This window comes from Panthera pardus, unplaced genomic scaffold, assembly GCF_024362965.1.
Source record: "Panthera pardus isolate Hobbes unplaced genomic scaffold, ASM2436296v1 HiC_scaffold_8, whole genome shotgun sequence".
NCBI lineage: Eukaryota > Metazoa > Chordata > Mammalia > Carnivora > Felidae > Panthera > Panthera pardus.
In genome coordinates this window covers 113,498,825-113,516,423 of record NW_026527013.1, presented here as the reverse complement: position 1 = coordinate 113,516,423, position 17,599 = coordinate 113,498,825, and the positions used below count along the sequence as shown (strand labels likewise).

The following is a 17,599-nucleotide window of genomic DNA, read 5'->3' as shown; positions in this document are numbered from 1 at the left end:
TGACCCCAATCATTGTGCTTTGTATTTTATTCTGTCGTTCAGGTCTAAAATTCCCATTTTTTATTTGTTTCAAGTATGTTCCTTATTATTTGAAGCATTTTTAGCATGGCTCTTTAAAATCTGTGAGGTAACTCTAACATTTCTGTCATCTCAATACTGCAATGTATTAGTTGTCTTTTTCATTCAGATGAGGTCTTCTTGGCTGTTGGTATAATATTTTCAATCAACTCTGGACATTTTCGCATTATGAGACTCTGGATGTTAAATCCTGTGTTTGCTGACTTTCCCTGATACTGCTCCAGCCTCATTATTGTCAGGTTGAGATCAACGTCCAGGTTCTCATTTGGCATCCATGAACACCTGAGTGTAGGGAGCTCTTTTCTATGGCTAGGCACTCAAGTTCCACCTGTGGTGTCCACAGAAGCCACAGCATAGGTGACTTCGTTACCGGTCGGCCATGGTCAAAGTCCCGACTCTCCAGCAGGCTTCATCTGAACTACCCCAGTGGGGTAAGAATACTACTGGATGAGGAAAGAGGTCCAGGATTCCCTTGGGGTCACCATTGACTCCACAAAGAGTGAGCTCATTACTGTCAGCCAGAATCTGACACCATCCCAGTAGGGTCGGGGGGGGGGGGGGGGGAGGGGGGGGCTGAGGTACCTGTTAGAGACTGGTTTTAAGTCTAGGCTCCCCAATCTTTGCTGACATGGATGGGAGCGAGACACAGTTTCTCCTGTGCTGGTTGACTGAACTAGAGAGATTATGGCCTGCAAGTTTTGTCTTACTATGCTGTCCCTTTCTTAAGAGAGATCAGGCTTTTACTAGGGCTTTTGATGTCTGTGCCCATTGGTGTTTCCATGTTGCGGGTGTATCCAATTCCATGCCTGGGTCATTTCAGGTAACAAGAAAAGCCCCTAACCAATCCACCTCTTTTCACCCTTCAGAGTCTTTTGTTTTATATATAGTGACCAGTGTTTTAGTCCTACTTACTAAAAGGAACAGGGAAACATATATCTATTCCATCTTCCCAGAAGCAGAAGTTCCTAAATGAATTTTTAAAGAATGGTATCTGTTACTTTACCATTTAAAAATGAAAAGTACATCAATTCAATGGAATAATACCAAATTGTCTAAAAAGTAGCCAATACTTTTGTAGTGATAAAGACCGCCAAAATATATTAAGTGACAAAAGCAAGGTGTAAGTGATATGTAGAGAATGCGATCTGTGCAAAAACAGAATACAAAAGAATATATACATGTATAGGCTAGTGCATAAACCAGGTACCTTTGGAACATTATACAAGAAACTCATAATGGTAAATGGCTTTGGGGAGAAAAACTCGAAGGCTTAGGAAAAAGACAGCAGGGTGAGAAGAAGGGGACTACATTTTTGCACATGCTACATTTCCAGAAGGATAAAAGAGTCATGTTTTTAAATAATATGTTTTATTTTGAAAAATAAGCAGGTAAGAGATACGAAAATCCTGCAGATGGCTAATATAAAATGTATATCATTAAAATTAAAAATGCCCTATATATTAATACAAAACTTAATCATTCGGTAGACTAGAAGAGGACAAAGATTAAATAGTGACTTTTGTTTTTTTCTTAAGTTTATTTATTCTGAGAGAGAGAGAGAGAGAGTGCGAGTGAGCAGGGGAAGGGCAGAGAGGGAGGGAGGGAGGAAGAGAATCCAAAGCAGACTCTGTGCTGTCAGCACAGAGTGCAACACGGGCTCCATCTCACAAACCATGAGATCATGACCTGAGCCGAAATCAAGAGTCAGACACTTAAGTGACTGAGCCACCCAGGAGCTCCTAAATAGCAACTTTTAACATGTATTTTGGATTCTGGTATGACGACAGTCTAGGTACCTGAAGCAACCTTCCCAGTAAGAACTAGGCAGAAAAAGTAAACAGACACAGCACCCTGGATGACTCCACCTCAGAGCACGGGTTTTCAGAGAGGATGCTGCAATGATGAACTTATTCCCTTTATTTCAATGAAGAGACAACAAGGGAGATAAATATTCAAGAGTCGGGAGCGGCACCACAGAGAGAGATTGCTGGGCATGAGGTTCAGAGTTCAGAACTGGAATCTGTTCCCCTCCCTGGGGACAGCGCAATCTCAGATAATTTACTTGATCTCATCTGCCTGGGTGTCACTCTCAGGATTATTAAGCAGGAATATGTGAAGATTTGGCACAATTCCTGGCACCCCGCAATTGCTCAGTAAATATTAACGGACTCTGATGAACAGAGACTTAGTGGAACCAAGAGATTACTCTCACGAATAGCCATCACCCTTGCTTAGTTATCTGGGGAATTTTATTTAATCAAGTAACACCTTAAAATGTCTGCCATGCAAAGCTGCCGAGCCTCAAGTCACCTGACTAGCTGTTAAATACAAACAATTAATAAAGCAAATCTCTTAGAAAATCTGTTATCTTAATACAATATTGTTGTGTCTCTATTCATTAATATCAAACTTCCTGACAGACTAGAACACAATGAATCCAACCACTAAAAAGAAAGGATAATTATGTAATGTGGCAGAGGTGCTAATTATCATCACCATGACAATCACATTACAATATATAAATGTATGAAATTCCCATACTGTGCACCTTAAATCTGTACCATGTTATATGTCAAATAAATTTTAATTAAAAAATAAATAATGCAAGTCTTTCCCCACAATCGTATCAATCTCAAAATTCCATAGGAAGAAGCCAAAGAAAATACCTAAAGTGACCCTTTCTATTCAAAAATAGTTGAGAAACCCAAGAATGTTTTCATGGATACAACTGAGAAAATCCCCATGTTCTGTAAATCAACCACAGTGGCACACCTCTTCGGCCACACCAGGGACGGCTCAAAGCCTGATTATAGGCTTGAGATTGATTAAAAGAAATAAACACTAGCATATCCCAAAGCAAATTACCAGCAACTATTTCTTTAGTTTACTGAAACATGCTTAAACCAGTACCACACCAGACTCACGATACACTCGACTGTCACGTTAGCACTAGTGCGTATTCACTGGGAACCAGGGAACAGGTGAAGTGTATGCAGTGGGAGAAGAAGGGCACCTGGGTGGGCATGTGGACACATCTATGTGAATATACTAGGTTGGAAGCAATTTGAGAAAATGTGTCGTAAAAATTACCAACTGAATTCATCATAAAAATCAATACGTTAAATTCAGCTAAAAAAGCACCAAATGAAAACCTCATTAAGCAAAAAATACATAATCACTGCAATATTCTGAGGCAACCCTGAACCAGGATACATTCAAAAAAAGCAAAGCTCTTCTTCAACATAAGCACAGCAATAAATCAACTTATAGTTATGACTATTTTAAGGAATGACCAAAGTCAAGGAGCTTCTTAGTCTAAGGCAAGATAACCAGACAGGATGATGAAGGAGACTCTGAGGGCAGGTGACTGAGGTCTCCAGCTCAGACATGGAAGGCAGAAGTAAGCCTTCCCCATGTTACTTGAGAAACAAATGGGGCCTCAAAATACTGAATACCAAAACACAAACACGAAGCAAATAGATGTGTCAATAGCAAAAGAGTTTTCTATTCCTCCATGTTTGTGACTATGCAAGACTTTGTGAAGACAGAAGGGTAAAGTCAGGACCTATGGCATCGCCAAGGCAATGACATCAGCTAAACCTAGGCTCGTCCTCCAACCCCAGCACTCTGAAACCTTGCTGGGTTTTCTCATCGTGAGGAAATCCAGGCTTCGCTAGGCAGTGCACCTGAGGATCCCGTACACGCTGGGTCTCACACTTCTCTGCCAAGATGCTCAGGAGAACTAGGCCAAGGCCCTGCTGAGAGTTCTATTCCATCCAGATTACTGAATGCCCGCCAAGAGATAGACATCTTACGAGAATCTGAAAAGTCTCAGGCCATGAGTCACCACAGCTGCGGGTTCCTCCTGCTTCTCCACAAAACAGCAGAATGCACAATTGCTATGGCCTCTCACCATTACTTCTGCTTCATCAAAAGCTGACTACAGTTCAGAAGGTTTGTTGATCTTGTCCTTAACGAGGCTGACATACTGTGCTTGGACATTTCAAAGAATCGATTATTTGACCAAATATAAACACATTAGTGAATAAATTCACATTCTGTATAAAACAACAAAGGTAACAGTTGGGGTTTTTTGTTGTTGCTTTGCTTTGTTTTGGGGTTTTTTTTTGTTTGCTTTTTTTGGTACCCGGACTTCTCTGTTGCTGGCCAACAACTGAAATTAGGTTATTTTTATCCTAGAGCTGCAGGGATGCTCACAGTAACTCCCTGGCTACCAACATGCTAGGAGTGGCAGAAAATAGAAGCAGCTGAAGTCTGCTAAGTTTCCCCTTATTTCCTTGAGACTGAAATTCTGCAACTATAAATAGTACTAAAGAATAACAATAAAAAATACAAGAGATGATATATATGTTAATCACCTATGTAGTCAATGAACTGAAAATAAATGTTCAAATAGACCAAAAAATTACCCACTGATTCAGGAAAAGGCTAAAATAAAACACACAAGTTACAGAGACATCAGATAGTCATACAGAAAATGAGCTAACGTGGAAAGTTCCTTTTTAGTACACAAAAGCAAGAAACACATCCACAGTGACTCCACTGTAACATTAGAAACAGTTCTAAATGTTCTAACTTCTACATGCAAAGGCCCAAGTTCCAGTCCCTGATCTACCATTAAGGAGGTAAGAGACTTTGGGCAAGTCTTTTACCTTCTTTCATCCTAGAGAGATGGTACCAGACGATACCTATTACCAATGTGACCTTTCATCCTTTCTAGCTTTCAAATTACAGGGTTCTATGAAATGAAAATCCAAAGGTACAGCATTACCATATTACTGTAATCAGATGGGTCATAAGTGCTCTGTTTAAAAACTTCACAGAGTTCCATGAATTCTTCTGTCATCTCGTGGATTTGTCCATTTAAAATCGCTCCTTTGGTACCACCAAATTCAAGTCTTTCCAGCTTTTCAAATTCCAATATGGTGACAAATATATCCTTTGAAAAAACATGGTACAATAAAGATCTTCCCACCATCATGAGCAGGACAAGAACGTTTGAAAGTTGCAAAGAAAAAACGCTCTCAAACATTCAAAATTGGCGAGTTAATGGACACTTATGTGACAGAAAATATAAATTATTAATTGAAGAAAGTTACTGCCTATTTAAAAAAAAAATTTTTAATGTTTATTTTTGAGAGAGAGAGAGAGAGCAGGGGAGGGGCAGAGACAGAGGGAAACAGCATCCTAAACAGGCTCCAGGCTCTGAGCTGTCAGCACAGAGCCTGACACGGGGGCTCAAACCCACAGACCGTGAGATCATGACCTGAGCCGAAGTCGGACGCTCAACCGAGCCACCTAGGCGCCCCTCATGACTGCCTATTTTTAAAATCATACTCCCATTTTCACATTTTGTAAGAATTTTCTAACAACTGCAGGTATTTGCCTGCAACACCTACTTTGCCAAAGCTAAATGTATGATTCCCTAATTTTGTGCCCTTCTGATTGTAAGTCAGATCCCCAGGTAATATCTAAAACTCTTTTTGGCTGCCTACACTTGGCAATGAATCACCTCCCTTAATGAAAGGGGGTATAGGACCGTTAAGGAAGGGTGACAAGTTGCCTGCAGTTAGGCATTTAGCAGTCAGACTTGCAGAAGCATTCAAGCTGATTAAGTGATGAGGGTTTTCAAAACATTAAGATCTAAATTTGAATGAAATACAACAAATTTTATATTAATAAGAAAGTCCAGACTTACTCTAAAGACCTTTACAAAGAATTTAAGGCACTGCCACAGTTCCACTGTGTTTAAAAAAAAAAAAAACCCTAGCCTTAGGGTGCCTGGGTGGCTCAACCGGTTAAGCATCTGACTTCAGTTCAGGTCATGATCTCACGGTTCTTGGGTTCAAGCCTCACGTTGGGTTCTATGGTGACAGCTCAGAGCCTGGAACCTGCTTCGGATCCTATGTCCCCTCTTTCTCTGCCCCTCCCCCACTCATGCTGTCTCTCAAAAATAAACATAAAAAAATAAAAAAATTTAAAAAACAGCCAGTTGGCTCCATCCAAATATGTGTGTCCATGTGTGTATTCATTGTTTGTTCTTTAGATATCTGAAACACATGTATACACAGCACATATTTCCATGTTATTTTTTTATAAGTGGCTTTAATATTTTTATAGTCTATGTATATATATAATAAAAGAGAATGTGGTATTCTAGATTATCAAATGGATTTTCCAGGTGTAGAATCCCAATGTCAAACATTAAACACAGAAAGGAAAAAAAGGATTTAGTTTACAGATTCATGATTTACAGCTGTCTTCCAAGAGCTTGCTAAGTTATAAGTGAAAGGTCACTGATACATAGCAGTTTCACTTATACTCAGTATATTAAAACAATCAAAAAAGAATTTAAAAAAAAAGAAACTAATGTAAAGCTTATATAACGATCTTAACACTGACCTTGTGAGCAATTCCTAAGAATAACTGAGAAAGAAGATCTTCCACTCTCCCATCCAAATAGAATAAACAGTCTCCTGAATAATAGAAAAAACTACAAGATTTTTTTTAACCCACCTACAGTATGAATAAATTGCAGGTCAAGAAATGAATACCTCTATTTTCATGAGACGGTCCAGAAAGTTGTCAAACCTACAAAACACCAGTTGAGACTGGAAATCCCATGGTTTTGGCTCATTTCCCATAAAATAGCTTGCCAGTTCCTTTCTATAGTTGAAAAAAGACTTTTTGAAAGTCTTGAAGATGTTAATGACCACCTGCACTTTTTCCAAAGAGTCTTCGACTTCTCCTTTCAAAAGGTCTTCAGGTGAAAGGTAAATTATTGCCTAGGATTTAATGGAAAACAAATATGATTAGGAGTACCTGCATGGCTCAGTCGGTTGAGTGTCTGGCTCTTGATTTCAGCTCAGGCCATGATCCGAGGGTCGTGGGATGGAGCCATGCATGGCGCATGGAGCCTGCTTAAAATGTTCCCTCTACCCCCCCTCCCCTGCACGTGAGCACACACTCTCAAAAAAATATAATAAAGTTGCTTTAAAAAGATTATTTTTTAAAATATGCTTTATTTCTTAGTGAAAACACCGGTTTCAATTAATCATTAAAAAAAAAATTCCCCATCATTTTTAAATGATAAATGTCTACAATTGGGCCAGCAATGTTGTGAGAAAAAAAGTTTTAAAAATTCAGATGCTTGGGTTTCAATGACATATGTGTATATATTAGGACAATGTACAGAAGACTGAGACTCTCCAATTTCTGAATTTATACTTCCTAGCAATGACTAAGTTTTTGCTAAGCTTTATAGATAGGACAACTGTATAGTCAGAATTTGCATGGATATTCTTGCCACAAATATTCTGAGTAATTATTCCTTTATAAAAAGAAATACACGAGCCGAAAGGAAAAATCTCTGAGATCATGGACTTTAAATATATAGTCACCTTGCCTGGCAGCACTGGGCCATTTGTGAAGGTGAGATAGATCTGTTATAAGTGAGTATATCACTGGCAATTCTTTTAGGTGAGCAAGCTCTTCTGGGAACTTAAGCACATTAGAGGACATAAAATCTAGTGGAAATATATAAGCTAGTTTTAAATAAAGGAAACGGAAAAAGGAGAAGAGTTTTTTAAAGACACACTCAAGTAGAGGCACCTAGCTGGCTCAGTCAGGCCAACATCTGACTCTTGATCTCACAGTCATGAGTTCAAGCCCCATGTTAGGAATGGAACCTACTTAAAAAAAAAAAAAAAAAGACGACTCTATGTAACAGATTGGTGTAGCACTGGCCAAAGTCTCCTAGGACAGTCATGTAGGTGATTTCCTGTCCTTTCCTTTCCATATTTGCTAAGAAACTATAAATTCTAAAGGTTCTCTTATGTTCTATTTTTTCCTGATGTCTGTTAACCTCATATAAATTATAGGGTTAAATTTTGTGCCTTGAATTTTGAGTTTGCTTAGAAAGTTGTTACATGTCTCAATGGAGCATGTAATGAAAGCCATTGAGTTCAAGCTACGAGATAGAAGGATTTTTTCCTAAAGGTAAACCTATTAGTCTCCTTCTCCCATTAGTAGCCACCGTTTTACATGTAATGTAGACTGTGTCATAAATTTGTAAGAAAATCATGTCATTTCCAAAACCCCTAACAGTAAAATCCTTTCATTATGAGCTGTAGAGTCCCAATCTGTGCTCTTATTTCCCACTCAGACTGCATGGAAAATTAACCTTTGCACATATGATGCTAACACTGTACAGAGAACAGAGAAGAAAACTACTAGTAAGCCCTTAGCAATGTATGTTATAAAGTAGTTCACATTTTGCTATGGGCTAGGGATTCCACAGACCTTTATCTACATATATTCTTCATAATAAATGTACGCTGTTATCCTTTTAGGAAGCTAAAAAAAAAAAAAAAAAATCAATGGAGATGAATCAATTGCCTTCTCTGGTTCAGAAGTCCCCAGTGACTTAATTACTTAGGTCTAACCTAACTTCCAGGCAGGCCATCCTTAAGTTCATTTCTTGCCCTTCCTGACTGACCCTCATACAAATGAGACAATCACAGCAGTTAACCTTCCAAAGACAAGGGTATAGTACTAAATAGTACTAATCATACTACGCATCATAGGTCAGCAAATCCAGTCTATACCTTTCAATGGGAAGCCAGATATTTGAGGGAAAAACCATCAATAAGGGATGGGAAACCTGGCTCTAATCAGTGATAGGGGCCACTAACTGCTTTTGTGGTATTAGCTAAATCATCTCAGAGTAGCTCGGTTTCCTTATCCACAAAAGGAGAGAGATGAATTAGGTGAACCTCAAAATCTCTTTTAGCTCAGCCTCTGAATTATTCTGTTTCCTACAGCAGCTCTCTATAGCATATCCAACCAGAAGCACTCTACTCTCTCATACTCAACAGTATCAGCACAAATCAACAAAAAAATCTACCGATTTTTGGTAAATCTACCGATTTCTGGTCCCACTTCAGAAGTCTTATAAAGTAACATACTACTAACCAATTTATCAATAAGCCAATTAGTCAATTATTAATTAACCCATTTATCAATGATATGTTAGTTTGACACCTGTCTTCCAGCTGTTGCTTTTTTTTTTTTACACATTTATTTATTTTAAAAGAGAGAATGGGAGGGAAGGAGGGAGAGGCAAGAAGGAAAGGGAGAGAGGGAGAGAGAATATCAAGCAGGTTCTGTGCTGTCAGCATGGAGCCTGACGTGGGGCTAGATCTCCTAACAGTGAGATTGTAACTTGAGTGGCAATCAAGAGTCTGTCCCTTAACAGACTGAGTCACCCAGGAGTTCCACCAGCTGTTGCTTTTTTATGTGCTTTTATGGACTCATACTTTTGCTCAACCCTGACATCACTTCTAGAAGATCACATCTCAGACTTAGACTTTTCTTCACCTGGGATATTTAATAACAATATCCACATCAGGGTTGCCCAACAATGGAATAGACAGAGGGTGGGCGTAGAGTGGGAATTAGGTACAACAAACAGGGAGTAGACTCAGGTTACCAAAGAAAAGAACCAAGCATTTATTAAAAAAAAAAAAAAAAAAAAAAAAAAAGACCCATTACCAAAACTCCAGTATGCTATCAGCTGAGGTGGCCAGAAACAGGAATGCCTAGAAGGATCAGGCATATAATGAAAATGAATGAATGAGACCAGGAACAGCAAATGGTGGAGACGACGGTCACCTACACAGCACATGACCTTTCCAAAGAAGCACCTGAAGCTCTGGCACTGGACTGTACCAATGGGGATGGCAGAGCCAGTGTTGGGAGATCTCTGACTTTTCAGGGGAGGCTGGGACACTGAAATTTAAATGAGACCTTCTCAACTTAAGCAGTATTTAAAAAAAATTTTTAAATATCATAAAAAATATGAATACTGCACTGATTTATTAGCCAAATACAGATGATAGGATGCCAGGTAACGACCTATGATGTATAACACAGCAAGGGTTCAAATGTTTCATAAACACTTTAAGGTCAACAGATTCATGGAACACAAAGTATATGAAAGCTATGTCATCAAATTATAAAAAACACAAAATGTGTAAAAATGTATGAATCAAGCAAGGAACAAGTTAAGAAACATGCTACCACTACATAACCAAAGAATCACCCCCAATTTTTTAAAAATGGTAATGTTCAAAGCTGGTGAATTACAGAAAAACTTTTTACACAGTGATAATAGTAATGCAATAAACACACGTTTTAAGAAAAAGAATTTGTAGGGTCACCCATGTGGCTCAGTCAGTTGAGCGGCTGACTTTTTAAAAAAATTTTTTTGATGTTTTATTTTTGAGAGAGAGTGCAAGCAATTGAGGGGCAGAGAGAGAGGAAGACACAGAACTCGAAGCAGGCTCCAGGCTCTGCACTGTAAGCACAGAGCCCGACGTGGGGCTTGAACCCACAAACTGAGATCATGATCTGAGCCGAAGTCGGACACTTAACTGAGTCACCCAGAAACCCCAAGCAGCCGACTCGATTTCAGCTCAGGTCATAATCCCAAGGTCATGGGATCGAGCACCACGTCAGGCTCTGTGCTGAGTGTGGAGCTTACTTAAGATACTCTCTCTCCCTCTGCCCTTCTCCCCCAGTAGTGCTCTTTCTAAAATATGCATTTTTTTAAAAAAATAAAAATTAAGATTAAAAATTGTTCGGGAGTCATGAAAAGACTGTACCCTTTGATCAACCTCAGAAATTTATATTAAACCAATTATCCAAGTTAAGGAAAAAGGATTCCCATGCCAAGTTGTTTTATGCATGTTGCTTTTAAAAGAGGAGGCTGGAAGCAACCTAAATATCCAACAATAAAATGATTTTTCAAGGAGATGGTAAAAAAAATAAAAACGATATGATAAAATGCATAAATATGTACACATTTTGGGAGAACTAGATATAAAAACTGCTAATTTTAGGGTGACAGATCTGCGGGACTATTTCCATTGTTATAAATCTCATGCAATGAGAATACCCTACAATTATGATTAGTATACCACATATTACACTGTAATTAAAAATCAAAGTTATTATTTTAAAATATGGAGCCTCGGGGTGCCTAGGTGGCTCAGCTGGTTAAGCATCGGACTCTTGAATTTGGCTCAGGTCATGATCCCAAGGTCATGGGATGGAGGGCTGCACTGGGCTCCAGACTCTGAGTGGAGCCTGCTTGAGTCTCCTTCTTCTGCCCCTACCCCACTTGAGTGCACATGCTCTCCCTCTAAAAGAATAAAATACAGAACCTAGTTTAATGTGTAAGAAACTGCCATTTACAAGCTGGGTAACCTTGGAAAAGCTCTTTATCTTCTCTGTACTTTAGATTTTTATCAAATGGACCTACTAATAATATCTATGTCATATTGCTGGTAAGAGATTACATTTGTAGTTTTTGTAAAGACTTACAAGAGTTCCTGGCAAGTAATAGGCACTACACAGTGCTTGTGAAAAAAAAATTATTATATATATATATTATAATAATATATATATATAATATATATATTATATATATATAATATATATATTATTATATATATATTTATAATATATATATAAATTAGACAACAAATGACCGGGCAAGAGTGGGGGAGAGCTTAGCTCTTTAGGGAACCCAGGTATGAAAGCTGGCTCATTACTGATTTTTGATTCCTAACATGTTGGGGCACATTTACTACAAAGTCCACTTGGAAAATCAAGGAAATCAGGCCATTGGAACACTTGGAGAGAAGCCAGAAACAGTAACTAAGCAACAAGGGAAGCTACGTTATTTCCTTGGGAGCTTGGCAAACTGGCTATTGACAGATACTAGGAACCAGGAAAAATAGGTCTACAGGCTTAAAGGTAACCAGGACTTATTACAAACTTCCTACTACAGTGAATAACCAGCTCTGGGGTTTATCCATTAGCAGGGTTTTGGAGTAAAAGCTTTAACAGTTCTCAAAATGAGAATGAAGATCCTTTAAAAGGTGTATAGCAGTTGTGGGTATAGTTGTTCACTCTTCAGTAGGGATCATGGTCTTTAATATGGAGATCCAAAGCCATTAGGATCCAGCACACTTGCCTAACAGCAAAGAAATAGAACGAAGCCAGAAGAGAGGATAAGATATAACAAGCTATCTCTTATTAATAGTTGCAACTAATTTGTGGGTCAATAGCTTAGAAATAGCTTTGACTGAGCCTCTATTAAATGCCACACTGGGCATCCCACTTAGGTTATCTCCTGATGCTCACAACAGCCCAGTGAAGCAGCATCCTCATAGATTTTTAAAGTTTGAAGAAGTTATTTAACTCCACCAGTGTTTCAATTAGAATTGCATCCAGGTTGGTCTGAGTACAAAGCCCTTTTCCATAAACTCCACCTCTTTAAAAGCAGACACACACACACACACACACACGCACACGCACACGCACACACCTACGCACACACCTAACTCAATTTCATACTCTAGATACTCTGGACTGCAAGTTAGGAGACCTGTTTTCTAATCTGGATTTCCCCCTAAATTGTCAGGGAAATTCAGCAAATGATGTGATTTTTCACATCTCAGGTAATTCATCTGAAAAAAAAAAAATATATCAGGTACTGGATTGGAATACAGTTCCCAAACCACTGTTGTTTATCCTACAACACTGTTCTCTTTACTGGTTAAAACAGTAAGGTTCTGGGACCTGGGGCAGCGGGAACTGCAAGCTGTTTGCCTTGTCTATGAGTACACTTTAAGGGTTCCAAATGCCCTCCCAACTTATCCCACTCTGTAGGGAAGTTGTTTTGTTTTTTTTTTTAATTTATTTGAGAGCGAGCGAGCACACACACATGCATGAGAGAGTGCGCATGCAAGTGGAGGAGGGGCAGAGAGAGAGGGAGAGAGAGAATTCAAAGCAGGCTCCTCACTGTCAGAGTGGAGCCACATATAGGGCTCAAACTCATGAACCGTGAAATCGTGACCTGAGCCAAAACCAAGAGTTGGACAATTAACTGACTGAGCCACCCAAGTACTATAGTATTTTCATTTTCTATGCAAGTCATAACATCAACACAGCTAGGAGGCATTAGACTAGATCAAGGATTTAGGTCAATCACAGGTGTCCATCCTCCTCTGGATAAGTGATGCAGAACTTTCCCAAGTATCCTATCTCCCCTGCCACAATGATTGCTCCAGCAATTAGAATCCATTAGAATTAGAATGCACTGGACCAGAATTAATAAAGAAAGAGAGCCTCTTTTTAGGGAAGTTCCTCTACTAGAAGGATATACTTCTGGAACTATTAAAAGCCACCATACTTAACATGTGATGAAAATAAAGGCAAACACAAGGACCAAAATGAAGGATGGCAGGGAGCTTTGAAATTATTATCTGAGACCTCTGAAACAAGCTATTCCAAAAACTACTACATTCTTAGACTTTCCAGTTCACGTGAATTCATACTTTTTTTTATTTTGCTTCAGTTTGTCAGTTGCAGCTGAAGGCAATCCGCTTTTCATGGAAAGCATTCTTAACATCTCAAAATCTAAGCTATATATACAGATTCTGATTCTCTGACATTTGTTTTACAAAAACTCCTTAGTGGTTCAGCTAGACAACCTGCTATCGAGCTTGCTATGGTATGAATTGTCTTCACTCAAATTCTTAGGATGAAGCCCTAACCACCAATGTGACCATCTAGAAATAGGCCTTAAGGAGGTTATTAAAGTTCGATGAAGTCATAAGAGCAAGATCCAAATCTGACAAGACTGTGACTCTGTAAGAACAGAAGAAGAGAGCTTTTTCTTTCTCCACCATGTGAGGACAGAGAGAAAAGTTTTAAGGCAGGAAAAAAATACCTCTTACCAGAAAATCATAATGGTACCTTGATCTGAGCCCCCAGTTTCCAAAATTATGAGAAAACAGTTTCTGAAAAAGAAACCCACCCAGTCTGTGGTATTTTGTTATGTCCGCTCAAGCAGACTAAGACACACCCTAACCGAGAACCACTGGATTACGTACCCTCCAAGTATCTTTCAGCTCTTAAATTACGTAATATTCTGATTTTATGGACCCACAAAGAATGAAAGTTCACAGAAAGTCTAATTTTTTAAAAAAAACCTTTTACAAGTGGGGCGCCTGGGTGGCTCAGTCAGTTGAGTGTCTGACTCTTGATTTCGGCTCAAGTCATGATCCCAGGCCTGTGGGATGGAGCCCCACATCAGGCTCCATGTTGAGCATGGAGCCTGCTTAATATTCCCTCTCTCTCCCTCTGCTCCTCTCCCCTGCTCACTGCCCTTTAAAATAAAAAAATTAAAAAAAAAAAAACATATTGCAAGTGAAGAGTAGAAAATTATAAGCAAGGATTTTTTAACATCAATAATGAATCAATACTTTTAATACAACTTCACTACTGTTTTTTCAGCCAGATTTTCTTAACTTACTTTATTTTCCAAAAGTGTATCAGTGTTCCTGTGGAAACCAAAGGGAAAGCTGTAAGAAAGCACTATGCCTATCTGTCTTTTCTTAGAAGACACCATAACTCTCCTTGAACAAAGGTAGGGTATTAAATCCAATGACAAACTGTCCTTTGAATGCACCTGATTTCCAGAGCTTCTTTGTCATTTAGAATAGAAAGTCACCTAACCTTTGCTACCATAAAAGTCTTTTCTGAAAAACGAAAGGAAAATGGTGTTCTGACTCTAGACTATTTTTTTTCACTGGCTTAATAAAACCCACCACATGGCAATGATTCCTCTTCTTCCTATTTTTTAGTACTACACACCTGGTCAATGAAGAGATTGCAAAACTCTTGCAATAAAACTATAATCCGAGCAGGAGTATTATAAAACTTGGAATGACTCCAGATCAGACAGATGGTATGAAATAATGGGGCAATGAGCACACGGATTTGTGGAAATTCTGTCTCCTGCAGACACTGAACATGTCTTCTCAGAGGTCTCAGGAATAGCTCCACATCCTGGGCTTCTAGGAGAGCTAAAAGGAAAGAAAATCACCATGAATGTGAGGGTGGTCTTTTTCCTAAATTCACTTCACAAGAAAACAAAGCAAAACAACAGAGCTGTACTTAAATGTGATCCTCTCTGTTTTATATTGATTATCCTACAGATGACCTACTATGGGTTTGGAAGGCCCCATACATGGTCCGTGTATAGCAGCCACTCAGGACATCCCTGGTGCAGATACCTGCACAGCTCAAGTAAATAGTAACACAATACTCGGTGGGAAAATACCTTTTGACCTAAAGAAATTTACTCAAGTCCATGAAACTGCAGGCATAAAATATGCCTCCAAAGTTGCTGTCACTTTATGGTTTACGTTACAAGCCTCATCACTACAATGTTAATTACCACTTAGTAGGTCCCCACACAATTTAATTGTCTCATCCCAGTGTTCTGCGAGAGTAACTCAGGCAATGACTGGGAAATTTTATTCAAAATATAGCAACTAAAATTGTTAAGTATGGGTGATAAAAATATTTGGGGGGGGGGCACCTGGGTGGCTCAGTAGGTTGAGCATACGACTTCAGCTCAGGTCATGATCTCATGGTCGGTGAATTTGAGCCCCACGTCAGGCTCTGTGCTGACAACTCAGAGCCTGGAGCCTGCTTCGGATTCTGTGTGTCCCTCTCTCTCTGCCCCTCCCCTGCTCACAGGCTCTCTCTTTCCTCTCTCTCAAAAAATAAACATTAAAAAATTTTTTTAATAAAAAAAATACTTTGGAACTAGAGGGAGGTGAAGTTTGTACAACATTGTGAATGCACTAAACGTCATTCAACTCTACACTTTAAAATGGAGATCTAAAAACTGTTAAGCAGGGCTAAGGAATATTTCTCAAAAGTACTATATAAATAAATAAACACACACATACATACACACACACACACACATACGGAGAGAAATATTATCAATTACTGTCTAATCTAATCTAAATCTTCTCTTGATTAAAATTAGTCATTTTAGGGGCTCCTGGCTGGCTCATTCGGAGAGCATGCAAATCAATCTCAGAATCCTGAGTTCAAGACCCATGGTGGGTGTAGAGCTTAAAAAAAAAATTAGTCAGCTTAATGTGCCGTAAATGGATCTCCATCAGACTGCATTTTGTTCCTGAGACTACAAACAACTTTGATTAACTGAAAACAGGCTTTACTTATGACGGTAGGGAAGGCAGTAAATTCTTATTTCCTGGTGTTCTCTCAAAACACTCCTGTCCAGGCCGAGGTGACAAACAAATAACCCTGCCAACTTTTTTTTGACTGTGAGAATTAGGAATACACCCACCTATATTACTCCCCTTAACATATAACCAATTTATCTGCCCTAATGATAAAGACCTAGGAAGAGAGCATCCAGGAACTCTTTTCTTCACTGGTTCCGCTCATGTTTTCAAAATAGTATGTTGTTACTCATGTTAATTTCAAAATTAAATTATTGCATCTAACGGCTAAGTGTCTTTAAAATGTGGCAAGCTCAAGTGGTGATTTTAAAAGGCCTCAAGTATGTCCTTGGGAGGGGGCTGTCCACCTCTGACAATGGCTTTGAGCCACTTGTCCTACTCAGAGTGTTTGTGTCTGAATCTCCAGCCCATGCGCTCATAAGGCCCTGAGTACCCCTGTGATCTGTTCCTGTAGATGCTTTATCCACAGAAAATGTTCATCTTCTACTAATACAGAAAAAAATTCGAGCAGCCTCTACTTACTGAGAACATACTTACTGTGTGCCTAGTACTTTGTATCCTGTATATTTTATCCTCAATTCAAGGGTTCTCAGCCAGGAAAGGTTTTGCCCCCAGGGGTCATTTGGCAATGTCTGGAGACATTTTTAATTGTCACAGCTGCACCAGGGGGAGGTGGGTGGAGGCCAGGGATGCTGCTAAACACACAGGAACGCACAGCTTCCCACGACAAACAATTATCGAACCCAAAATGTCAATGGCGATAAACACTGACAAGGTTGAGAAATACTGCTCTAATCCTCAAAACAATTCTGCAAGGAAGGTGTTAATATGCCAGTTTGGCTGAGGAAAACCAGAGGCTCAGCTAATTTAAGATGAACTGAATGGATGTTGGACAAGTTAGAAACAAAAGAGACTGTATCGTCAAAATAGACAAAAGATGGAGTAGTTGTTTTCTGAGCATTTCAGCTAATGGAAATTTTGTAGTGTAATGCTGGTACACCAGGCAGACGATCAGAAAAAATGAAAAGTGTTTAAGATAGTAGCTACTAGAAAGGAGTGGGAAAACAAGAAGAGGCTACTAACTTCATTCACTCAACTCATTAACGTCTGCCAGGCCCTGGGAATACAAAGATAATTCTTTAGGGTTTTCACATACATGGTGTCACACACATGATGCTTCCAACTCAATGGGAGAGGGAGTTCCAAAAAAGGTCCATCTGATTAATAAACATCTTTTTGACCATCAAACTTGAATCAACCCGCATGCCACCCAGGGCTTGAGAAGATTACTCTTGCTTCCATGTGATAAACAAAACAAAACAAAACAAAAAAAACAAAAAACAAAAACCTGAAGAAATAAC

The 17,599-nt window shown here is 39.0% G+C and overlaps 1 protein-coding gene across 1 annotated transcript in view; it reads right to left on the bottom strand.

Annotated features, from left to right (window-relative positions):
* The window catches only part of DNAH11 (dynein axonemal heavy chain 11), a 358,971-nt gene that overhangs the window by 320,231 nt on the left and 21,141 nt on the right, over positions 1-17,599 (bottom strand). The window contains exons 6-8 of the mRNA XM_053898599.1: positions 14,827-15,038; positions 6,654-6,884; positions 4,871-5,038 (exon numbers count right to left, since the gene is read on the bottom strand). Of these exons, the coding sequence (XP_053754574.1) occupies positions 4,871-5,038; positions 6,654-6,884; positions 14,827-15,038 (611 nt within the window). The remainder of the gene's footprint in view (positions 1-4,870; positions 5,039-6,653; positions 6,885-14,826; positions 15,039-17,599) is intronic.